The sequence below is a fragment of the Rhincodon typus genome, chromosome 5 (genome assembly GCF_021869965.1).
Source record: "Rhincodon typus isolate 14 chromosome 5, sRhiTyp1.1, whole genome shotgun sequence".
Lineage (NCBI taxonomy): Eukaryota > Metazoa > Chordata > Chondrichthyes > Orectolobiformes > Rhincodontidae > Rhincodon > Rhincodon typus.
This window is the reverse complement of record NC_063336.1, coordinates 13,113,897-13,140,564: the sequence shown is the minus strand read 5'-3', so window position 1 is coordinate 13,140,564 and position 26,668 is coordinate 13,113,897. Positions and strand designations below refer to the sequence as shown.

The 26,668-nt window shown below is 41.8% G+C and overlaps 1 protein-coding gene across 3 annotated transcripts in view; it reads left to right on the top strand.

Moving 5' to 3' along the window:
• The window catches only part of supt7l (SPT7 like, STAGA complex subunit gamma), a 37,684-nt gene extending 11,974 nt beyond the window's left edge, over positions 1-25,710 (top strand). For 2 of the 3 annotated variants that reach the window (XM_020537237.2, XM_048597272.1), the window contains 4 exons: positions 13,292-13,980; positions 18,307-18,631; positions 21,388-21,628; positions 25,339-25,710. In XM_020537237.2, coding sequence (XP_020392826.1) covers positions 13,568-13,980; positions 18,307-18,631; positions 21,388-21,628; positions 25,339-25,604 — 1,245 coding nt within the window. In that variant the 5' untranslated portion in view covers positions 13,292-13,567 and the 3' untranslated portion in view covers positions 25,605-25,710. Of the gene's footprint in view, positions 1-11,633; positions 11,693-13,291; positions 13,981-18,306; positions 18,632-21,387; positions 21,629-25,338 lie in introns of all 3 variants that reach the window. The other variant, XM_048597271.1, reaches the window with a different exon arrangement.
• The last annotated feature ends 958 nt before the right edge of the window (positions 25,711-26,668 follow it).

The following is a 26,668-nucleotide window of genomic DNA, read 5'->3' as shown; positions in this document are numbered from 1 at the left end:
TATGCTATGTATCTTAAACCTGGATAGTGCTTCCATGGCATTACTTCTCTTGCTTTTTAGAGATAAAGGTTTCATGGAAGGGCAATCCTGTCTAATTAATTTTGGTGAGTTACTGCAGTGAACATTGTAGATCATAGATACTGCAGGGACACCACTCCACTACTAGAGGTCATTGATTTTGGGTGTAGTGGATAGGGCACAGAACAAACAAATCCTTTTGCCTTGGGTTCTGTTGAGCTGTTGCATCTGCACTCATCCAGATAAATTATTTTTAAGAATTTAAAATGCTGGAAATACTCAGCAATTCAGGCAAAGTCCATGTTGAGAAATAGAAGTTGGTGCTTCAGGGCATTGGTGACCTTTCAGTTCTTACTGCTGAGTATTTCCAGCACTTACTGTTTTTTTTTTTCAGGTTTCTAGCACGAGCAGTATTTTACTTTATTTCTATGCAGCAATCTAGGATGACACTCAAATATGGAACTATGAAGGTGTTGCACTGTTGGAGATCGATGTCTTCCCCATTCCATTTGGCTGTACTGCCTCCCATCATGTGTCAGTGACAAGAGAGAAGGAAATATTGCAAAATGAGATAGTACAGCTTCCTGCTCACCAGAGAAGTTGCACATCAGTTCTGCTGCAAAAAGAGCACTTGTGGGTATGCTGTTTAGAGAAAACGATAACGTAATGTTAGTGTCACTAGAATACAAATCCAGAGGGCCAGGTAGATGCTCTGGGGTCCTGGGTTCAAGTCCCAACATAGTAGTTGGCTGTATTTGATTTAAATGAATAAACCTGGAATTAAATAAGTATATAGCTCATTGAAAGTGGTGTCACAGGTGGACAGGGTGGTGAAGAAGGCATTTATCAGTTGAGGCATTGAGTATAGGAGTTGAAATGTTATGTTACAGTTGTATAAATCATTGGCGAGGTCGCACTTGGAGTAATGTGTACAGTTTTGGTCATCCTGTTACAGGAAAGACACAGGTGAACTGGAAAGTGTGCAAAGAAGATTTATGAGGATGTTGCCAGGACTAGTAGGCCTGAGTCACAGGGAGAGGTTGGCCAGGATAGGACTTTATTCCTTGGAACGTGAGAGATTGAGGGGCAACCTTATTGAGGCGTATAAAATCCTGAGGGGCATAGATAGGATGAATGCATGTAATCTTTTTCCCAGGGATGGGGAATTGGAAACTGGAGGGCATAGGTTTAAGGTCAGAGGGGAAAGATTTAAGAAGGACCCGAGGGGCAACTTCTTCACACAGAGAGTGGTGCGCATACGGAATGGACTGCCAGAAAGTGGTTGAGGCAGGTATAATAGCAACATTTAAAAAAAAATTTGAATGGATCAATGAATGGAAACATTTAGAGGGAAATATCCCAAATGAGGGCAATTGGAACTAGCTGATTGCGCACCGTGGTCAGCATGGGCCAGTTTGGGCCGAAGGGCCTGTATCCATGCTGTATTGCTCTCTGACTCTATGACTATAAACACTAGTCTCGTGGCAACCATTGTCAATTGTTGCAAAAACTAATCCAGTCCACCACTGCTCTATAAGGAAGGAAATCTGCTGCCCTTATGTGACTACATTTGACTTCAGATCCATAAAAAAGTGGTTGACTCTTAAATGTCCTTTGAAATAGTCCAGCAAACCAGTTTGTCAAATTGTGGCTCTATTGTCACAAAACATATATTAGGAAATCAAACCAGACAGAACATTGGCATTGATATATGAAGTGGAAATGGCAATAGCTTACCTAGCCCTGTAAATTTTCTGCAAGTTTCTCCTTACGAACAACTGATCAACAATGGCCTGTAATCATCATACTCTCAGAATCGTACTTTACAATGTCCCAAACACCATCATCACCATTCCTGCGTATGTCTGTTTCACTGGCAGGATAGACTGGCTGGAATTTGCAGCACAATGGTATACATTTGGAAGAGAGTTGGCCTCGGAGACCTGAGCATTTATTCTGACTTTGAGCCACACAAAATCTGTAGCATCGAGTTAAACATGGGCAACTAAATCTCCTACTGATCACCACCTAGCAATCTTACCTCAGCTGCTCTGTCAGTACTCTGTGTTGGACACCAGTCAGAGCACGCACTGGGAGTGAAAAGGGCACAGAATGTACTCACTGTGGGGGGAGTTGGGTGGGGATGGGGGAGCGATGAGGAAGGGGTCTTCAATATTCATCACTGAGTGTCTCGGTTGTGTTATGACTGACCATGCAGACTATGTCCTAAAGCTGCGTACTGTAGCTGCTAGATTGGTAATGCGATAGTCGTGAGGGAACCAAAAAGACCTAAAGGCCTTGACCTAGTGCTCATCAATCTAGCTTTCGTTGGCACTTCTTGCCAGATTGGTAAGAATGACCACTGCACAGTTCTAGTAGAGACCAAGCCCCATTTCCATCATATTTTGTGGTACTAACACTGTGCTGAATAGAGTGGATTTCACAGATCTAGCAACTCAAGACAATGCATTCAAGGGTCATCAGCTGCTAATTTTCAATTTCATGCGCCAACATATTCCCTATTCTCCAGCACCATATTTCAGCTTCCAAACTGAGTCAAAGGTGGACATGACAGCTGAACTCCAGAGACAAAGTGAGAGTGACTGCCCTTGACATCAGAGCATTTGACTGAGTGTGACTTCGAAGAACTCCAGCAAAACTGAAGAAAGGTTTCTAGTGGTTGGAGTTATACATAGTACAAAGAAAGATCATTGTGGTTGTTGCAGGCCATGTATCCGAGGACATCACTGGAAGAGTTCCTAAGGGTAGTGTCCCAGGCCCATTTATCTTTAACCACTTCATCAACAGCTTTTCCTCCATCATTAGGTCAGAAGTGAGGATGTCTGCTGAAGGAGTGTGATGGAATACTCACCACTTGCCTGGATGAGTGCAGTTCCAACAGCACTCAAGAAGCCATCCAGGACAAAGTGCATTTGATTGGCACTACATCCACATGCATCCACTCCCTTCACCACCGACGCTCAGTAGCAGCAGTGTGTACTATCTACAAGATGCTCTGCAGAAATTCACCAAATATCCTTAGGCAACAGCTTCCAAGACCACAACCACTTCCATCCAGAAGGACAACAGCAGCAGATATATGGGAACACCTTCGAGTTCCCCTCCATGCCACTCACCATGCCATACCTTCACTGTTGCTGGGTCAAAATCCTGCAATTCCCTCCGTAATGGCATTGTGGGTCAACCCATAGCAGGTAGACTGCAGTGGTTCAAGGAGGCAGCTCAACATCACCGTTTCAACTAGGGATGGGCAATAAATGCTGGTCAGCCAATAATGCTCACATCCCACAAATGAATATTTTTAAAAATTGCAGTGTTCAGTACCATTCATGACTCCTCACATATTGAAGCAGCTTGTGTCCATGTGTAGCAAGACCTGTTCCAAGCTTTGGCTGCTAAGTAGCAAGTAACATTCTCATTATACAAGCGCTAGGCAATGACAGTCTCCAACAAGAGACAACCCAATCATTGTTCCTTGACATTCAATGGCAAAATTATCGCTGAATCTCCCACTATCAACATTCTGGGTTGCCATTGATCAGAAACTAAAATGGACCAATCTATAAATATTGTGGTGACAATAACAGGCAGAAGCTGGGAATCCCGCAGCATGTTAGTCACCTCCTAGCTCCCCAAAGCATGTTTACCATCTATCAACATTTGTTCCCACCATCGTTGGTGCTCAGCAGCATTGATGCACAAGATTCACTGCAACAATTCATCACTACTCTTTTGACAGCATGGGAACACCACTAACTGTAAGATCACTTTCAAGCTCCACGCTAGCCTGACTTAGAGCTATAATCATGTTCCTTCACTGTTGTTGGATTAAAGTCTTGGTATTCCTTTACTCACAGCACTGTGGGTATACCCACTCCTCATGTAATAAATCAATACAAGAAGTTGACTTACTGCCACTCTAGGGAAATTAGGACTGGGCAATAAATGCAGGCCTTGCCAGCAATGCCTAGATACTGTTAACAAATTGTATATGAAATGCTTACTACATTGCAATGCTTGCCCGAAAGCCTGGAGTCGATGTCAATGAATGTGGTCATACAAATACACTTTATTTAAGGTGGTTACGTTTTGGGACTGCCTGTGTAATTTTGGGTAAAATAGACTGGAGGACTTGGTTGCTAACCATAAAAGGGAGCCCAAGTTGTCTTAGTGTAAGATAGTCACACCAGTAGCTAATGGCTGGAACAGCTGTGGTTATGGTGGATGGACTCATATCGGGAGTGCTAGAAGTGCCATATTTTGGAAGTTGTTACACTTAAAACTATCTTTTTAATTCCAAGTTTGAGTGGTGTTGGGTGTTTAGGAGATAGTTGATCAGTACTTCTGACTACAAGGCTCATGTGATTCATTTTGAATTGAGATGGTCTTTGAGAGGGAAACAGGATATAGAAATCTATTATGAGATTTGCTTACAGGGTTTTCTTAAGCTATCCCTGACATAGAAACTTAGAAAATTGGAGCAGGAATAGACCATTTGACCCCTCCAGACTGCTCTGTCATTGGCTGATCATTCCCTAATCACACCACCCCCCCAACCCCATTCCTTTGATCCCTTTAGCTACAAGAGCTATATCTACCTCTTTTTTTGAAAACACACAATTTTTAGCCTCAGCCTATTTCTGTGGCAGTGAATTCCATAGGCTTACCACTCTCTGGGTGAAGAACTTCCTCCTCATCTCAGTCCTACGAGGTTTACCCCTTATCCTTAAACTATGACCACTCACCTGCCCCCCACCATCAAGGACATCCTTCCTGCATCTAACGTGCACAGTCTTGTTAAAATTTTCACTGTCCACGCCCCCACCCCCGTTCTTTTAAACTCCAGCGAATACAATCCTAATCAACTCAATCTTTACTCGTGTCAGTCCTGCCACCCAAGAAGTCAGTTTGGCAAATCTTAACTGCACTCCCTAGCTCCTTCCTCAGATAAGAAAACCAAAACTGCACAATAAGTCCAGGTGTGACCCCACCATGCTCTGTATAATTGCAGTGAAATATCCTTGTTCCTGTACTCGAATCCTCTCGCTATGAAGGCCAGCACACAGTTTGCCTTCTCTAATGCCTGCTGCACCCAAACACTTACCTTCAGCATCTTGTTGAACATTTTCCCCTCTTAAATTTACTGTTACAACAGGTAGATTTGCAAAAATCTCAGAGAGAGGGCAGAGAGGGAGAGAGGAAGTCATGTTGTTCACTTTGTAGAATACGTTCGTGAGCTCATATTCAATCGAGGAGACTTAAGTTCACAAGGATTTAAACTAGGTTAGAAAATTTGCCAAGCTTTGAATAGAGGGAGAAACCTCCAGGGAATCCTAACCATGAAAGTCAATTTGGGAATAAGAAGTTATCTAACTGAATAAACAAAACTGAAGCAAGCCATCGGGAGCTAGAATAGCTTTAGACTGGTTCCTGGAAAATGAATTATTGTTGGAGGATGATAATTACTGCACAGTGTTGTAAAATGATGAAGGAGTTGTTCCAGTGGTTTTATAATATCAATTGAGGGATATTTTCTGTCGTTCAGACATATAAGTGACCAACTGAATTGTGTTTTTTTTCATTCATGGGATGTGATTATCACTGGTTGGTTTTATGGTAATCTAGAAATAAGAGTTTAATGATTATTATCCACCATGGTGGGATTTGAACTTAGATTCCCAGAACACCAGCTAAATTTCTGGATTAATATTCTAGTGATAATACCACTAGATCACCGCCTACTCCTATGATGTTTAGATGATGTTGCTTTTAGTTTGTTACTTACAGCAAAAGTTTTCAAATGTGAAATCCTGTATGATTTTTCCTGTTGATTAGTAGAAATTTGAATATCTTTTTAAAATTATCAGCAATTGTAATAATGGAGGAATCTGACATTAACTTGGTCTGGGCTTTCTGCAGAATTTAAATTATTTCAATTCCACCATGAAGTCATGTACGATATTGTTCACATATTTGTGGACCGATGTCCCATATAATACTCCTTGGCTGATCATGACTCATCTTTATGCATGGTGAGTTTTCTTTAAGAATGCTGCAAGAGCATTGAGTATATTACAACTTTGTTCCCTGTGTGTATGTTTTTGATTGCTGTACTGTCGCACAGCCACACAGCTTGAAGAAAGGAGGGTTTGCCCCACCAGGGGCTGTCTAATCCACTTGATGTTTTGTAGAATAAACTCCAACAGCACGCAGCAGTTGCTGACCAATGTTTCAGCTTCCATAAAGGGAAAACAGACAGAAGACAGATTCTTAGCGAATGTGCAAGTTTGATTAATTGACATTAAATGTAATTCAGCTTGATTTGATTTATAATTTGCTTTGGTTAATGTTGATTTTGTGATGACTTTTGGCTGTTGAGGTTTAGGATGTTGGTGAATGAGAACTGAGGTTGACGGTACTAATATTGCACGTAGCAGAGCCCTTCACATACACCCTGACATAAAGGGCTTTCCAAATTGCCACCTCCATTCCTGTTCTCTCCCTCCTGCTCATTGGCTGCTCGTACTGTACCTGTTGGTACTATGTTCAATTCTGGTCTCCCTGCTATAGCAAAGCTGTTGTTAAACTTGGAAGGGTGCAGAAAAGATTTACAAGATTGCCAGGGTTGGAAGGTTTGAGCTATAGGGAGATACTGAATAGGCTGGGACAATTTTCCTTGGACTGTCAGAGGCTAAGGGGTGACCTTATAGAGGTTTATAAGTTCATGAGGGGCATGGATAGGGTAAATATTCTAGCCCTTTACCCCATGCTAGGAGAGTCCAAAACTAGAGGGGATAGTTTTAAGGTGAGAGGGGAAAGATGTAAAAGGGACCTGAAGGGCAATGTTTCCACGCAGAGGGTGGTGTGTACATGGAATGAGCTGCCAGAGGAAGTGGTGGAGGCTGGTACAATTACAACATTTAAAAGGCATCTGGATGAGTACATGAATAGGAAAGGTTTAGAGGAGATACGGGCGAAATGCTGGCAAATAGGACTAGATTAATTTATGATAGCTGGTTGGCATGGAAAAGTTGGACCAAAGGATCTGTTTCTGTGCTGTACAACTCTATGACTCTATGCATGCAGCAAACTATATAATTCTCATGCCCACTCTGCTGACGTCTGCAGGGCTCCTCCTGATAGTCCATTGCTTCCATGTAGCAATGATCTGCTTCATCACATTTCAATGTGTATGTGTTGTCAGATGAACACATGCCTAGTTACGTGGTGTGAAATACAGATGACTCAGCAGACTTGCACATCACATTTGCTGCCAGCACACTGGATATTGACCTGCACAATGGTCTATCTCTCACAGTAACTGCACGATGAAAGACTGAAATCTCTTTTCGTTCGAATATAGGACTTTTGGAAATAGTTCCGAATTATCCTATAAAACCGATAAAATAATGTGCATACAGTCAGTGAAACCTGGCAATGAGAGAGGCTGCAATCTTAATGAAGGCACATATTTCCCTTTGCCTAATAATCTGCATCCCAGAATACTAAAGGAAGTGGCCCTGGAAAATTGAATGCATTGGTTACCTTCCAAATTTTATGGTTTCTGGAGCAATTCCTACAGATTGGAGGGTGATGAATGGAAGCTCAATATTTAAAAAAGAAGGGTGGGGGGAGAAAACAGAATTGCAGACAAATTAGCCTTACATCAGTATTGGGGAAAATGCTAGATTCTATTTTAAAAGGCATCAAGAAGTATGGAGAGGAAGTAGGACTATGACATTGAAATAGGGGATCAGTCATAGAGTCACACAGCACAGAAACAGACCCTTTGGTCCAGTCAGTCAATGCTGAACATAATACCAAGATAAACTAGTTCCCCCTGCCTTCTCCTGGCCCATATCCTTCCAAACTTTTCCTATTCATGTACTTATCCAAGTGACTTTTAAACGTTGTAACTGTGCCCACATCCACCACTTCCTCAGGAAGTACATTCCACACACAAATAAATAATCTGCCCCAATGTCTTTTTTAAATCTCTGATCATCTTGGATGATGGAGCAGGTTCGATTGGCCTACTCCTGTTCCTATTTTCTTTGTTTCTCTTCAGCCAACTTGTCTCTGGCAAGGAAGAACGAAAGATGCCTGGCTGTCTTTGAATTGAGACTACTGTAAGTGCCCTTAGGCCCCAATTGTTTACAGATTGTTAGATGTATCTTTAGCTTTATCCCTGGAGGAAACTGATGCACAAAAGTAGATTGTTTCAGTTACCTTTACAGCAGGAGCAATGTTTTACTTTCTCTACTCTATGGTTTCTTTTATGGTTGCAGCAGCTGATAGATTTCAGTGAAGGACATCCTTGTGAAACTATGACATTGTTTCTCACTGAGGTTCAAGTCACATAGTTGTGCCTAATCACCATGAACAATTTATATCCTGTGGCTGAGAACCCTTCTATCCTTTCTGCTCTTCCTCTTGCTCCCTGTTACATTGTGATATGGTTTCTGCTCATTGTCTCAGTCATGTGTATTCCAGAGAACCACCTTCTCCCATCTGGATGTTTTTTCTTATTTGTTCATGGAATCTGGGCGTTGCTGGCTAGGCCAGCATTGATTGGCTATCTGCATTGTGGTTCAGAGTCATATGTTGGCTAGACTAAGTAATGGTGGTAGATTTCCTTCCATAAGTGACACTAGTAAACCAGATGGAGTTTTATGACACTCATCAGTGCAACTTGACTGGCTTTCTATCCCAGATTTGTAGTGAATTTGAATTTCACCATCTACCATGGTGGGGATTGAATCCATAAGACCATGAGAAGTAAGAACATGAGTGGGCCATTCAGACACTCAAACCTGCAATAGAATTCCACCTCATCTCAGTCTTAAATTGGAGACCCATGTGCCCAGAACATCAGCCTGGGGTTCAGTACTATGAGTCCGGTGACATTACGACTACACCATTGCCTCTCCTCCTCACCATAATAATAATGACAATGATTTTGTGTTTACTTGTGCATTAAGAAACAGTTGGAGGCACTGGATACTGCAAAGGATATGAGTTCTGACAAATTCAGGCAATAGTACTGAAGACTTGTGCTCCAGAACTTGCCACTCCTCTAGCCAAGCTGTTCCAATACAGTTACTAAGTGGCATCTACTGGACAATGTGGAAAATTGCCCAGGTATGACCTGTGTGCAAAATGCAGGACAAATCCAACTTGGCTGTTACCACCCTATCAATCTACTCTCAATCATCAGTAAAGTGATAGAAGGTATCAACAGTGCTATCAAACAACATCTGCTTAGCAATAACCAGCTCAGTGACGCCCAATTTGGGTTCGACCAGGGCCATTCAGCTCCTGACCTCATTATATCTTTGGTCCAAACATGGATGAAAGAGCTGAATTCCAGAGGTGAGGTGAGAGTGACAGCCCTTGACATCAAGGCCACATTCAACTGAATGTGGCATCAAGGAGCCTTGGCAAAACTGTAATCAATGCATAAGAGGAGTCAAACTCTCCGCTGGTTGGAGTCATACCTGTAACATAGCAAAATGATTGTGGTTGTTGGAGGTTAGACATCTAAGCTATAGGACAGCTCTGCAGGAGTTCCTCAGGGTAATGTCTTAGGCCCAACCATCTTGAGCTGCTTCATCAATGACCTTCTGTCCATCATGAGGACAGAACTGGCGGTGTTGTCGTCACTTTTTCCCAACTATCAACATCCTTGAGTTGCTATTGACTGGAAACTCACGTGGGCTTGCCATATAAGTACTGTCGTTACACGAGCAGGTCAAAAGGCTAGGTCTGCTGTGGCAAGTAGTTCACCTCCTGACTCCCCAAAGGCTGTCCACCATCTATAAGGCACAAGTCAGGACTGTGATAGAGTGCTCCCCACTTAGCTGGATGGATGCAGCTCCAACAAAACTCAAGAAGCTTGACATCATCCAAGATAAAGCAACCCACTGAATTAGCACCACATCCACAAACGCCCACTCCCTCCACCACCACCGTCAGTAGCAGAGTGTGTACTATCTACATGATGCAGTGCAAAAATTCACCAAACATCTTTAGATGGCACTTTCCAAACCCTTGAGCACTTCCATTTAGAAGGACAAGGGCTTCAAGCTACTGACCATCCTGACTTGGAAATATATCATCATTCCCTTCATTGTTACTGGGTCAAAATCCTGGAATTCCCTCCCTTAGGGCATTGTGGGTCCACCTATGACATGTGGTTTGAGTGGTTCACGAAGGCAGCACACCACCACTTCCTCAAGCTGTTGTTGAGATTGTGTCATGGAGTAGGAATAATCTATGAAGGGCAACTAGGGACAGGCAATAAATTCTGGCCAGCCAGCAATGTCCACGTCCCATGAGTGAATTTTTAAAAAAATAATTACAGAAACCTTGCAGTCATCAGAAAGTCCAACAGAACTTGTCGTATCACTCGCTGTAAACATTTGAAAACCCTTGAAACAACTATAGAAAGCACCAAGCACTTGTAGAATTGTACTAACAGCCAGAAGAGGAACAGTCAGTTACTATCTTTTAAATCATTCATGATCCGTAAAACAATGTGCATGGGGGTAGAGGAAGATGTCGATGTAGAAAGGATGTTTCCACATGTGAAGCAATCTAGAACAAGAGGTCAAAGCTTCAGAAGAAGGAGTGCCAGATTTAAAACAGATGAGGAGAAATTACTTCTCTTAAATGATCGTGAATCTGGGGAACAAAACAGAAATTGCTGGAGAAACTCCGCAACTATGAAAAGAAGGGCCCAGTGACCCTTCTTGAGAACTAGGGTGAATCAGTGAAGTTTACTACCCCCAGAGTGTGGTGGATGCTGGAAATTGAGTAAGTTTAAGGATAAGTTGGACTGATTTTTAATTAGTAATGGGTTGAAGGGTTATGGAGAACGGGAAGGAGACTGGAGCTGATGCAGAGATGAGACAAGCCATGATCATATTAAATGGTGGACCAAGCTCAAGGGGCTGAATTGCCTACTGCTTATGCTTGTTCTTATTTCTTTTGTTGTTGAATGTGAGAGGTTAAGAGTGGGCATTGCCACATCTGTTGACTACACAGCTGGGATCAAATTGGCATTGCCCATTGATTGATCTTCTCTGCTGTCTACATCAAAAACGTAATCACTGACACCTATTCCAACATGGTGTCTGGGGCGATTTGCTCTGCAGGTGCATGTGAATGCAACTAATGCTGTTTTGCAGCTTTTGGGACACACAACCACAAAAACGGGACTCCAATAAGTTCAATTCCTCGCCCAAATTGTCAACAAAGCAAGCTTAGAGAAATGACTGACTCTGAAAGCAGGAAGGCGATCAGAATAGACACTGCCATTAACCTCATACTTCAATAATGTGTCATTAAGGCTAATTTAGCCCCTCACTTCTGTCAGTCTCAGCCATTCTCACTAACCAGCTCCCTTGATGATGCCATTGATGATTGAAACTGCAATATTCCACACAAATATGAATGGAAATTGATTTCTTTTCAGAGTTTATCACAATTCTATACATTATTGAAAGGAAAGCTATATCTTCATTATGTTAAGATGAGATCAGCAGTACCTGCTGGCTGGAAAATTGATCCCTGACTTTCGTTCAAAAATGTAGCTTTCATGTCGGGGTCTTCAGACATTATGGGAGCCTATCAGGATAAACATGGATTGTTGGTGAGTTCATTAGCTTTCCATCTATCTGAGACCACACATATTGTGTAATTTGGGCACAATCTCTTACGAGATCTGTATTTTGCCTTGTTTTCCTGTTTATTATAAATCCAGATTTTTGTGTTGGCATTTATTTTGGCACCAAGATTTTTGTTTTCTGAAGCTGGGATGGGAAAATGGAAAAACATGGGAATATTTGCAATGTGTCCCCTGGAGTGTGGCAATATTTTCATAGGGTCTCGATTGATCTTTATAGGTGGTCCCTAGAAGTACTTTCAGGTTAATAGAGGATCTTGGGTGTGTGTTGGATTTTATAGTGGCTCTTGGCTGTTTGTTGATATTTGCAGGGAGTATCATAGAATCATGATTTTTTTTTTAATTTGTACTGAGGGTGTGGTCCAGTGTTTATTGTTCATCCCTAGAGAAGGTGGTGGTGAGTTGTATTCCTGAATCACTGCAATCTATGTTATGCAGGTAGACATACACCACTGTTAGGGGGGGAGTTCCAGGATTTTGACCCAGTGGCACTGAAGGATCTGTTATACATATCCAAACCAAGATGGTGAATGGCTTGTTGAGGAACTTGGAAATCGTGGTGTTCCCAATTATTTGCATCCCTTGTCCTCCTATATGGTAGTAGTTGTAGGTTTGGAAGGTGGTGTCTAAGGAGTCTTGGTGAATTTCTGCAGTGCATCTTGTTGATAGTACTCACTGCTGCCACTGTATATCAATGATGGAAGTGTTGAAAGTTGTAGGTACGGTGGCAGTCAAGCAAGCTGTTGTTGGAGCTGCACTTAGCAAGACAAGTGGGGAGTATTCTATCACATTCCTAACCTGTGCTTTTTAGATGGTGGACAGGCTTTGGAGAAACAGGTGAGTTATTCACTACAGAATTCCTAGCCTCTGAACTTCTCTTGTAGCTACAGTACTTATGCAGCTAGTTCAGTTCAGTTTCTGGCCAATAGTAACCTCCAGGATGTTGAAAGTGGGACATTCCATGATAACAAGGCCACTGAATGTCAAGGGGTGATGGTTAGATTCTCTGTTGTTGAAGATTGTTATTTCCTGGTACTTGTGTGGTCCAAATGGTCGCTGCTACTTACAACCCAGTCCTGGATACTGCCTAGGTTTTGCTGCAATTGAACATGGACTGATTCAGTATCTGTGGAGCCACAAGCAATGTGCAATCCTCAGCAAAAATCCCCCATTCTGACCTACTGATGAACTGATGGAGGCTATGATGAGATCAGAAGCTAGATAGCCCTTATCTAAGATACCAGTGTTGTAGCTGTACTGAGCAATTGGGCTTGGGGCATGGCAATTTCTGGAGCACAAGTCATCATTACTATTGCCAGAATTGCAGGCAGTGGTGTTCCTGGGCACATTTTCAGAGGGTCCCCAGAAATGTTGTCAGTATTTGCAGGGTTTCTTAAGTGGGTATCGTTATTTGCAGGGGTTCTCTGAGGCTTCATCAAATGAGACACAAAGCAAGAAGTGCATTTCCATGTTTTTGTTTTCAGGCTCTGCAATTGTATTTACTAAACCAATCCTCTGACAATGTGAGAGTCTTAAAATAACCATGTCTGTTTTACATCTTGACAGATTTCACTAGAGATGCTACAGTCAGTTTGAAGGAGCCTGAGGCAGCTGACAATACAAAAGGATGAGCCTTTACTCCTGCTTTTTATGCTTCTAGGAAAAAGAATTTTCATTTAATTGATTTTCACTGAACCCAGAAATCGTAACGGGCACATGTCCAAAACAAATCTGTAGTTAACCCAACACACTGCAGTTTTGACTGCATTATTTAAATTCACAAATCTCCTGGGCTTTCCCCGTACAAATTTCCATTTGATCAGAAGTGGAGACAAAGTGAAAATGATGAAGTACTGGGGTGAGATTCCCGTATCCTCTGCTCAGCCCAGTCGGAGTTCTTTTGACCTGCTACAGCGGGAGTTCCGGACGGTGGAAATTCAAGACCCTCCATTGCACCAGCCCTCGGCTGATCGTCCCCGACCTACAACCATGTTAGACGTGCCATCCGAGCCCTGTGGCCTAACTGTCCACACCATTCAGCTTCTACAGTATAACCGACGGCTGCGGAGTCTCATCGCTGCAGCACAGGCACAGGGCCAGCCACAGGTGGAGGGCATGAAGGCAGAAGAAGCTGAGACCCTGCCACCTGCACCCGACTCACCGCCCATCCCGGATGAGCTACTGCCTCTGGATAGCAAAAGCCCAAAGCTGCCTTTCCAGTTGAGGCACAGTGACCCAGAGAGTGACTTCTACAGGTGAGCTCACAAGTGCAAAGATTCCAAGGAAAGAAAGAAAAACCTGAATTTGCACAGCACCTCTGATATGCTCATAATGTCCCAAAGCATTTTACATCCAGTTATGAAGTGTAGTCACTATCGTAATGTAGAAACAAAGTACCACAACTAGCAGATCGTCATCTGGTTCCTATTCATTGGTGTTTGAAAGATAGATATTAGTCCAGGAATTTCTTTGAAATAGTGTCATGATACCTGCGAGGGAAGAAGGGACCTTAGATTAATTTCACGAATAGGTTGACACTTCCGACAGTGCAGCATTCCTCCAGTTCTTACTCTAGATTAAGTGCTGTATTTTTTGGAGTCAATCTTGAATCCACAACCTTTGACTCAAAGGCAAATGTGCTGCCACTAAGCTGTTGTTGAGATTGTGTCATGGAGTAGGAATGATCTATGAAGGTGTTGTAATAGAATGTTCTTCAAGGCATAATAATGATAATTGGGAAAAAAGCAGTGAGTTAGATCTTGACAAGGCACTTAAAGGAGAGCAGTATCCTTCTATATTATCACAATCGATTTTTCTTTTACACTGGCTATAAATTTGCTCTATCGATCCTGCTACGGTTAGGTCAAGTGATTTGTTGCAACAAATCTTCTGCTATCGTTAAGATCTACTTGACACAGCACTTTGACTGCATCTGCAAACTGCGGGCTTGGCCACAGATCATGCTTGTGTAGAAATTCATGGGGCTTGTTGCACTTGAACATGTATGTGAAGAGAAAATGAGTGTGTCTGTATGTATCTGCTAAAGGGGGAAAAGTGTTGTCACTATAAGGAAAGAGCAGGGGTCTACAACTAATTGGGTAGCTCTTTCAAAAGAGCTAATGCAAACAAATTGGGTTGAATGGCTTGTGTTCTGTGATTGTTGTGGAATTTAGTAGGTTTCCAAATCATTTTTATGTGGACTTTTAGGTCTGATTTGCTCTTCTTAATACAAGTGTCCAACTCTCTATGCTTAGTTTGTTGAATTCAAGATTTATCTCACGATCTCACGATATTGAGTGTAAGAGTTAGGATGCCATGTTACATCTTTATATAACTTTAGTTAGGCCACAGTTAGGGTATTGCTTTCAATTCTGGTCACCACATTACAGGAAGGATGTGGATGTTTTGGAGAGCGTGCAGAAGAGGTTTACCAGGATGCTGCTTGGATTAGAGGGTATGAGCTTTAAGGAGAGGCTAGAAAAATTCAGGTTGTTTTCTCTGGAGGGCGCAGGCTGAGGGGAGAATTGATAGAAGTCTATAAAATTTTGAGATGCATAGATGGGTTGACAGTCAGAATCTTTTCCCAGCGTTTGAAATGCCTAATACTAGAGGGCAGGCATTTGAGGTGAGAGGGAAAATTCAAAGGAGATATGAGGGGCAAGTTTTTTAAACAGAGTGGTAGGAGTCTGGAACGTGCTGCCAGGGTGGTGGTCGAGGCAGATACAATAGGGGCATTTACGGGACTTTTAGATAATCACATGATTATGAAAGGGCAGGCAGAAGGGTTTAGATGTCACCTGTTACTTTGTTTCCATTCTTGCAGTTTTTCAATCACAGTGGGGTTGTGCATTAACTTTCTCCGTAGGGCAGTTTGTACCATAAGCTAATTGCACAATCAGGTTCCTCTTTCGTTTCTTTTTAACTCTTTTATGGAATCAGTGCTGGGGCCACAATTAATTACAGTATATATTAATGATTTGAATGAGGAGAGTGAATGTACTGTAGCCAAGTTTGTGGATGCCACATAAATAGGTGGGAAGGCAAGGAGTGAGGAAGACACGGAGAGTCTGCAGAGGGATGTAGACAGGTTAGTGAGTGGGCAAAAACTTGACAGCTGGAGTGTAATGTGAGGAAATGTGAGATTATGTACGTTGACAGGAAGAATAGAGGAGCTCAATATTATTTAAATGGTGAAAGACTGCAGAAATATACAGAACAAGGGGGATTTGGGTGTCCTCGTTCATGAATGACAAAAAGCTAGCATCCAAGTTCAGGGGTAATAGGAAGGCAAATTGACTGTTAACGTTTCTTTCTACACAAATAGCTAATAAAAATATGGAGGTTTTGCTAAACTATACATGACACTTGTCAGACCGCAGCTGGAATACTCTTTTGGTACCCTTATCTAAGGAAAGATATCCTGGCATTATAGGCAGTCCACTAGGCTGATATCAGTTATGGAGGGACTGTCAATTGAGGTGAGGTTAAGTGGCTTGGGGCTGTATCTGTTGCAATTTAGAAAAATGAGAGGCAACCTTATTGAAACTTTCAAGACTCTTGGGGGACTGGACTTGACAAGGGAGATGCAGAAAGGTTGTGTCCCCTTTTGGAAAGTCTAGGAGCAGAGGGCATAATCTCAGAATAAGGGGTCACATCTTTATGACAGAGATGAGGAGGAGTTTCTTCTGAGGATTGTCAATCTGTGGAATTCTGTACCATAGGGATGGTACAGAATTGAGGCTATTGAGGCTGAGTCATTAAGTATATTCAAGTCTTAGATTGAAAAAGCTATCTATCAGTAAGCGAGTCAAGGTTTAGAGGAAAAGGTAGGAAAGTGGAGTTGAGGATCATCAAATCAGTTATGATCTCATTGAATGGCAGAGAGGGTTTGGTGAGCTGAATTGCCTACTTCTGTTCCTGTGGCTTATTGTCTAATGTGAGCATTAATAGAAAGACTAGTTGCTCATCTCTAACTGTCATTAAGAAGGTGACTGAGAATTGCTGCAAACCAGCTGATGGAGGTACAGATAGTTCTCCTATAACGCGATAGTTGCGTTGTTGTGTGACCTCGCGATAGAAAATCACGTTATAGAAAGTCACATTGTGGCAAAATCGCTGTACCTGTATAGCAGAAAGTTTGCGTTTTCCAAACAGCGTCCAATATTCATCAATCGTGTTACAATTTGCGATAACAAAACACGTGTTATAGCAGAACTACCTGTAGACCTAAAGTGCTTTTAGTAACGGAGTTCCAGGTTTTTGGCCCAGTAACAATGAAGAAATGATGTTACATATCCAATGAGAATGGCATATAATTTGTAGTGGAACTTAGAGATGGTGGTGTTAAAGGTCTTTCCTTGCATTTGCTGCCTTTATTCTTCTAAGTGGTAGTGGTCATGAGTTTGGAAGCAGTTACACAGTCATACAGCACGGAAACAGACACTTTGGCGTAACCAGTCCATGAGCCTTGATTAGTTGCCACAGTGTTTCCTGTTGATGGTACAAACTGGTGCTATCATGCATCAGAGATGGAGGGAGTAGATTTTGAAGGTGGTGAATGGGGTACCAATCAAGTGGCATGTTTTGTTGTGGATTGTGTCGATCTTCTTTTATTGTTAGAGTTCCACCCATCCAGGCAAGTGGACAGTACCGAATAGAATCCGATGGCACAGAAAGTTGATTGTTCCCATGTTTGCTTTTTGATAGTTATCCCCAATCCTTGTCCTTCTCCCACATCCCTGAAGATTTTTGTGTAAGGTGATGTTGAAAATTGATGGTGTAGATTAACAACTTCAAATGAAAGGGCATGAAAGAGATAGGTGGTCTCTCAGGGAAAGGTTACTTGAAAATAACGTACTTAAAAATTGGAAATATCTCATCTCCATTCCAGACCTATTAGTATTGGCTGCCTCTCAATCATGTTATGAATGATTGGTTATCTGTGTTGTGCACTAATGCACCTGGAAAGAGGTATGCTTACAGAGCACCAGGAATCTTCGCACTTAAAGATAAGCCCACAAATCCGATTCATAACTGATAGCACGGTGCTTACTGGACAAGAACGAAGTTTACCAATGTGCGTTGCTCATAAACTTCATGATTTTATTTTTTCAACCCCCCAGCTAGTAATCTGAAAGCACTAAGCGTCCCAAGCAAGTGGTCCTTTTGACAATAAAGATGTGTTTCCCTATTGGGCTAAATAGAAAACTCCTTCTATGTGGGTTTATCAATGCCATGTTTTGAAGAATTGCTGGGAAAGTTGTAAGCCATTCAGCATCTCACATCTTCTGCCAATTGGTTCAATGCCTGACGTGCATTCAAATTCCCATTAACCCACCCTAAGTCCATGCATTATCTAAAAATGTTGAATTGAGTTTGCAAATCTCAATTGATTCAGACACAACACCTTGCTGGGGAAAATAGTATCGTTCTTTTCTCTTCAACAAGGCCATGGTTTTCTACAACTCAGAAAGTAACTGTAAAAGAAAGATTTTGTGGCCCTGTTTTTAGCATGGTATCACCACTAACAACTCCACTTCCCAAAATGAATTAGCTGTAATGTTTATGGTTTGTGGCCCTAGAGGAAAAGGTGAACCTGTGACAGAACTCAGTTGGACGTCTTGTCGGCAGCTGCTTTACCAGTCAGTTGCCACCATCCTGGCTCACGCGGGCTTTGAATCTGCCTACGAGGGTGTTCTGGAAACACTGACAGACATTGCCAATGATTACTACTTCAAATTTGCAAGGCTTCTGCGTTTTGCCACGGATCGAGAAGCACGGGTCGGGCAGACTCCATTCCAGGATGTGATGGAGCAGGTCTTCCACGAGATGGGAATTGGCAGCGTGCTCTCCTTGCAGAGGTTCTGGCAACATCGTATTAAGGACTATCATAGCTACACTCTCCAGGTTGGTAAACAACATCGTGAACGCATTCAAATATTTCAGAACCTGCCAGTGGGACTCGATAATGCCACTGTGGCAATCGTCATTCAGCTTTGGAATTCTATCCATTTTCCTGTCCAGCCACTCATCTTTAAGTAATTGTTAGCATTGGACTTTTTTCCTTTGTCATAAGTTTATACTTATTCTGAGTTTTCTGAAATATCCTTTTTATATGTCTGTACTGCTTCTTTATTGATCTATTCACAGCCTAGTATCCAGTTCACTACAGCTAGCTGTGTTTTTATGCCCATCCAGTTGCCCGTATATAAATTTAAAATAAGGTTAAATTTGACCCACACCACTCCCTTTTGAAGGAAATGTAAACTTCGGTCGTCTTGTGGTCGCTGCTAGGTTGCCTCTATACTGAGGTCATTCATTAAGCTGGTCACATTACAATACCAAGTTTAGTGTAGTCTACTGTCTGATTGGTATCAGTATGTGCTACACTAAGAAATTATCTCAAATGCATTCACTAAACTTTTCTTCCAGCTTACAATTGCCAGTCTGATTTTTCCAGTTTACTTGTTGATTAAAGACACCCGTGATTATTCCCATCAATATATAACAAGCACCCAATATTTCTTTATATATGCTTGCTCCTACATTTTGTAGTTAGTGTTCAGGGTCTTGTAGACCATTTCCACCAGTGACTTTCCCTTCCCCTATTATTCCTCATCTCCACCAAACCGTTTCTTCTACTTCCTGATCTCCTGAGCCGAGGTTATCTCCAATTGTTGTACCAATGACGTCCTTGATTAACAGTGCTACTCCTCCACCTTTACCTAGCTTCCTATTCTTTTTTTGATGTATTCCTCAATATTCAGGATCCAGTCCTTGTCATTATGCAGCCATTTCTCCGTAATGGCTATCAGATCATTTTTATTTACCTCGCTGTGTGTTATCAATATATTTACTTTGTCATGAATACCATGGTCAATCCGGAGCCTTTAGTTTTGTCTTTTTGTTATCTTTGTAATATTTAGTCTTGGGTTCTGCTAATTTTCTCTGTTCCTTGCTGTTGTTCTCTGGCCTTCATTTCCCATATTACTATATTGTTCACCTGTTTTTATTCTACCACTCAATATACTACATTTACCCAAGCCTGATCCCTCCCACTAATTGCTTCATTTAAACACATCCCTGCTTCCCTATTGGTACCGTGTGCTAAAAGATCGGTCCAAGCGTGGTTCAGGTGCAGACCATCCCAAAAGAACAGCCCCTACTTTCCCCAGAAATGGTGCTAGTACCTAATGAACTGGAACCCACGTCTACATACAAGCCTTTGAGCTATTTGATTTCATTAATGCACATGCCCTCTGCCAATTGATTGACTCAGGTAGTAATTCAAAGATTATTGCTCTTCAGATTCTGCTTTTCAATTTGGTGTCAAAGCAAAACTTCCTATCCTGCCTATATTGTTGGTACCTACATGGACCATGATAATGGGATCACCTACCCACACTTCAATTTCCTGTCCATTCCCAAGCAGATGTCCTGAACCTTGGCACCAGGTAGGCAATGTAGTCTCCTGGCCTCATGTTCTTGGTTGTACAGAACAATGTCAGTCTCCTTCACTATACCTTTCCTTATTCCAACTACTTTCCTTTTTGCTTCCCCCACTTGAATGGATTCTTGTTCCATGATGTCATGGTCAGTTCGCTTATTCACCCTGCAGCCCGCACAGTCTTCTAAAAAGCAGAAAAGCCTAAGACCCGGAGAATTGCAAAGACTGAGGCTTCTGCATTCTGCCCTCTGGGTCCCCTAAACTACTTTGCCGTTTCAATATGTACTTTTGTGGCTTGCTGTTGATTTTTGCTAGATAATGCACCTGCAAACCACCTTAGAATGTTTTACTATTTAACGGTGCTATATAAGTTAGCGTTTCTGTGAGATTATTGTTGTATAGTACTGAACCATGCAGACCAAGAAGATCCAAAGCCCCCTTGCGTGGTTGAACTGTGTTAACTGGTTTGCCGGGAGTAGCATTGAGCTGTTGTAGTTGCTTCAACTGTCTGAGCTGGAGAGGGAAAAGAAATCAGCCAAGTTCCCAGGGCCTGAATGTGCACGGACATCAAAATTAGCTATTCTTCCCTTGCATAACCAAATAAGCGTTAAGAAGCTTTCTGCCAAATGTCCTGAAGTCCCATCAAATCCACTCTGCCATTCAATGTGATCATGGCTGATACCGTAATTGTCAAGTCCTCTTTCCTGTCTTATCCCCATAACCCTTACTTCTCTGATGCAAATTCTGCCTATCTCTTTTCTGATGAAGGGTCGAGGCCTGAAACGTCAGCCTTTCTGCTCCTATGACGCTGCTTGGCCTGCTGTGTTCATCCAGCCCTGCACCTTGTTGTCTCTGCCTATCCCAGCCTTGAATGTACTAGACAACCCAGCCTCTACTCCCCTCTTCAGTAAAGAATTCTATAGATTTGCTACTGTCTGACAGAAGAAATTTCTCCTCCTCTGTCTTAAATTGGCAACTCTTACTTTGACATTATGTTCTCTGGTCCCAGACTCTTCTACAAGGGGAACCAACCTGTTGTCACCTGTTGACTAACTGATCTATTTCTAGCATTGTTATGGACTCATTAACAAAGTACAAATCTTCTGCAGTAATATTGCCCTCCAAGGTATCAGTACATCTCTCTGAAAATTACACAATGCTTAGCAACTGACCATCTGTCTTGTTTCCACATGCACTTTTTATATCTTGTACACAGGTGAGCAAGCAACTGGCTGAAGAGTATGAGAAACTGGTTAGTCCTGAGAAGATCTCAACTGAGGACACTAAACCATTGAAAATAAAGGATGAGCCTATAAGTGACATTGCTTTCCCAGTCAATGAAGAGAATGAGTCTGATCTGTCTGCAGGCGAACAGGCCCTCCAACTTGGGGTCCTGGCACAGGCTCATGAACGTTTTGCTGCTGCCCTGGAGGTTGATGCATCCCCTCAGACATCAGGTAACAGCTTATTTCAAATTCCACCTTAGTCCCTCAATGAGCTACCCTGATATATACATTAAAAAACTGTGCATTGTGGACACTCTGGTGTCTGGCAGCTATGGGGCTGTTTTTGTAGTTGACCTTATGGATATTATGCTTAATCTAAATTTAAAAAAGCAGAAGAATAGTGAATAATTTGCCCATCACCACAGGGAAATCACTGTTATCGCCAAAAAAGATGTATGAAAACATTTAATCCCCAATATAGATTAACTACTTAGCCACAGTGGCAGTTGGTAAAGAGCTTGCCATTCCACAAGTGGATTTATCTTGCAAACCTACTGCTGCTCTCTCTGTCTTGTGTTATTAAGCTTGAGGTCTTCCTCCGGCCAGTGCCTAGTGACACCAGTTTCTCACCCTCAAGGTTTGGAGAGAACACTGTTCTGCACTGCTGTCTGATCTAACAAGCCACATAAAAAGGGTAAAGCTTCCTTTATATCATGCATTTCTCATCAGGAGGACATTCTAAAGCATGATGCATTGCTTTGATGTGATTTGTAGATAAACTAGATAAGGCAGTCTGCGTGAATGTAACAGGGTCCCAAGACCAGTTACTAACCAGTTGTTTTGTTACATCTGTTTGGGGATGAATTTTAGTCAATGCACCAGGAAAACAAAATGTGTCTTCTTAAAAATACTATGCAATCTTTTTATAATCATTGAATAGACTGACTGTATTTACTGTTTAATCTCAAATATGAAAACTTTGATGTTGTAACACTGATGTATCAACCTGAGTTGTACACTCAGTACAGGAATAGTATTTGAACCCACAGTCTTTTTAATTAAAAAGTACTACAGTGAGCCAGGTAGGTATTATTGCCCACCATGGAAAATCTCAATACTACAGCATTACACAGAGTCATAGAGTCGTACAGCACGGATTCTATTTAATGGATTTTATTCTATATTCCCTAGCTAACTGCAGGGTGGGAAATGGAGGCAACATTTACGCTGAATATCTAAATGTAAATGGCAGGAGACAATGATAGTGACTTTGGAGATTACTGCCATAAAATCATTGCTTCAAGCTGTGTCTCGTGGGTTATTTTCATTTCTGTCTGAAGCGAGCAGAAGCTTAGTGCTTGTTGTGGTATTTAGCAAACTTAATAAGATTTTAAAATGTTGCTGATAACACAGGCCCTTAAAATAGTCATATTCTGCTTGGGAACCCTGCAGCCCAATGGTATCAATGTGGATTTCACAAGTTTCAAAATCTCCCCTCCCCCTACCGCATCCCAAAACCAGTCCAGCTCGTCCCTGCCTCCCTAACCTGTTCTTCTTCCCACCTATCCCCTCCTCCCACCTCAAGTCGCACCTCCATCTCCTACCGACTAACCTCATCCCACCCCCTTGACCTGTCCGTCCTCCCTGGACTGACCAATCCCCTCCCTAACTCCCCACCTACACTCACCTTTACTGGCCCCATCCCCACCTCTTCGACCTGTTTGTTCCCTCTCCACCTATCCTCTCCTCTATCCATCTATCCGCCTCCCACTCTCTCCCTATTTATTTCAGAACCCCCTTCCCCTCCCCCTTTTCTGATGAAGGGTCTAGGCCCGAAACGTCAGCCTCTCTGCTCCTATGATGCTGCTTGGCCTGCTGTGTTCATCCAGCCCTGCACCTTGTTGTCTCGGATTCACCAGCATCTGCAGTTCCAACTACCCCTTAAAATAGTCATTTTGTTGTCAGGGCGTATCAATGTCCTGTGGAGTAATTTGGCTGAGTTTCACATGTGAGAGAATATGTATAACGCTGCTTACATAAGAGATCATAGCACCTGGCAAGATTCAGTAACCCACCCCTTGTACTGCTTTCACTGATTTTAGTAAGGCTTTGATTTAGCAAGCCACGACAATCATAGTAGCGATGGTAGTACATTGCTGCACATTGAATTTAAACCAGAATGTGTACTGGAGCTTGAAGATTTACAAACGTACAGAAGACTCACTACCATCCTTCTTGAAAGAACAGTAAGAAAATGCCTGCTCTCACCTACCCTTGTCTTTATTGATGATATCGTAAGAGACAGTTTTGTCTAATTTATTTTAGAATCTTTGAACGTTTCGGAGGTGCTGTTTTATTGAACATACTCTTTGAGCAGACTCAACTAATGATCAAATGCACTCTATTTCATCTTCTGGGCTGACCAGTGGGAGTTGCCATTGGGTTCTATATTATGGCTTTTCACCATCTGGAATTTTGAAGGTTTCAATTAGACATTAAAGTTTAGAAATAATAATAAACTCTCAGTTTAGACAAGTGTAAAATAGCATGATAACTTCAAGTTACCTCGGATCACTATCCAGAAGCTGGTCATCTCGTGACAGGCAGGGCAGGACCAACTGGAGCCTGTGTCTGAGGTACTCTCCACCAGCAACTGTTCATCAATATCAGTTTGGGCATATCCACAGTCCTTCCCTTGTCATGTGCATGATGCAGACAGACTTTCAAATAGAAATGAACAATTCAACTCTTCATCCTAAGTCACTTCTTTTCTTTAAATGAAATCATAAAATGTACAGATAGCTAGGATCTAACAGAGGCAGTGTGTTTTGGGCTAAAGTCTCCGAATTCATCGAGAACAGATCTGTCGCTCAATGGTCATTTCAGGCTCATTTTGTTATTTTCAGACCTTCAGTAGTTTAATTTTGCATTCAGTCTGCAGCTCAGGAGGATAGGACTGAGCGAAAAACTTCTTCAGAGATTTGGACTTGCACTTACTCACAATCTCAACACTTTCTGACAATATTATAATAGGAGGTTTGGAAAATAATAATAAGGGCTAGTTAGACAGTTAAGGGTTAGGGAGACTGACAGGTTAGCAGAGTAGGTGGACAGATGGTAGATACAATTTAATGTGGACCAAGAACATTATTTCCCTTACATTTGTATATAGCTCCTGTAATTTAATGTGGACCAAGAATACCATTACCCTTGCATTTGTATATCACTTCTGTAATGTAGAAACAAGTGAAAACTTTGAGATAAATGTTGTGGGTGTTAATAATGAAGAACGGACATACAATGTACATTGAACAGAAAAATACAGTGAGACATGGATGATTAGAAATATCTCAGACTTAGAATACAAAATCTACTGAAATTGTGAGTACAGCTCGATGATGTCATAAGCTTGACCAATAGATTTTCTTTAATTCATTCACTGGATGAGGGCGTCATTGGTTAGGCCAGCATTTATTGGCCATTCCTAATTACTCAGAGTCAACCACATTGCTGTGGGTCTGGAGTCACAAGCAGGCTAGACCAGGTAAGGATGGCAATTAGCGAACCAGATGGGTTTTTCCGACAATCGACAATGGATTCATGGTCATAGTTTAGATTCTTAATTCCAGAAATTTATTGAATTCAAATTCCATGATCTGCTGTGGTGGAATTTGAACCTGTGTCCCTAAAACATTACCTGGGTCTCTGGATTAACACTCTAGTGATAGTACCACTAGGCCGTTGCCTCATCGACAATTTAATTGATTATATAAATTGGAAAATAGAATGCAAGAAGCTGAAGCGTCACCAGTGCCATCTCTGAGAAACTAGGGATTGGTAATAAATGTCAGCCTTACCATCTTTGGTCACGTTGTCTCATGGCTTATGTTATAAAAATCATTTTGTTTCATGATTATGTTTTGCTGTTTTGTTTCTTTCAGGCCCTGAGGTAAGCAGCTCTCCGTTGTGGAACCTTACTCAAGTTAAAATGGAGCCTCAGGAGAATGAAGAAGGCAATGGACCTCATGGTGTTTTGGGCAATGATGTTTTCGAAGAGCCAATGTCTGCCATGAGTGACTCTGGTATCCCGCAAACCCCTAACACTGCTGGATCTGATGGCAGCTATATATCCCACTCACCTGACAGCCTGATAGCCTCTTCTCCTGTTTTCAACCAGCGACCAAAGAAAAAGATGAGAAAAATGTGAATATTCATTGGGCATGCAAAAGCCTCCTTTATTTTCTTTTCTCCTTTATCTTTCAGATGCTTATTTGAAATAGTTCTTTTCCATAATAAATAATGCTAAACTTAAATATTTTTTCCACCAAAACAGGAATTGAATTCAGAATTATTGTTGTGTTTAATGTCAGTGGGCAAGAACAAAACAGTAACAAAAATGCTTCAACCAGCCTGAAGTTCCTTCAGGCTATTTATAATGATGCTGAAGAGGAAAGGTGAGATGGTGCTAGGAGAAAGAATCTGGACTTTGAGGGTCTGAATAGATGCAATGTTATATTTCCATTTACGGAATTTAAATTGTAACTTGGTTTAAAATGAAGAAGAGTTCTTTGTGAGAAAGAATAATTCTTGTTTCTTACCATTAGTACAAACTGTTCACCTGTTCTGTTGCATGTTAGGTAACCAATATGACAGCCATTTTGGCTAATCAGATGTAGCTAATTTGCCCAAATTATAGAAGCATAGGATCCCTAGAGTGTGGTAGCAGGCCTTTCAGCCCATCAAGTCCATATCGTCCCTCTGAACAGTATCCCATCAAGATCCAGCCCCCACCCTATACATTTCTCATTGTTAATCTACTTAGCCTACACATCCCTGGACACAATGGGCAATTTAGCATGGCCAAACCACCTAACATTCACGTCTTTGAATGAAATTAGCATGTTTACTAAGTGAGAAGGATTTCATATTTATTTTAATCCACCTGTTTGGACGTACTGTGACCCACGTCTGGGACAAGTGGGACTTGAACCTGAATCTTCTGGCTGAAAGGTAGAGATAATACCACTATGCCACATAGTGGCAGTTGTTAGAATTTAAACTTAATATTAACATTTAATTAATAAATCTAGAATTAAAGTCTAGTCTCAGTAATGGTGACTATGATAACTATTATGAATTGTTGCAAATGTCTATCTGTTTCGTATATGTCTTTTGAGGAAGGAAGTCTGCCATCCTTACCTGATCTGGCCTCTATGTGACTACAGTAATGTAGGTGACTTTTAACTACTCTTTGGATGCTAAATTAGCCAC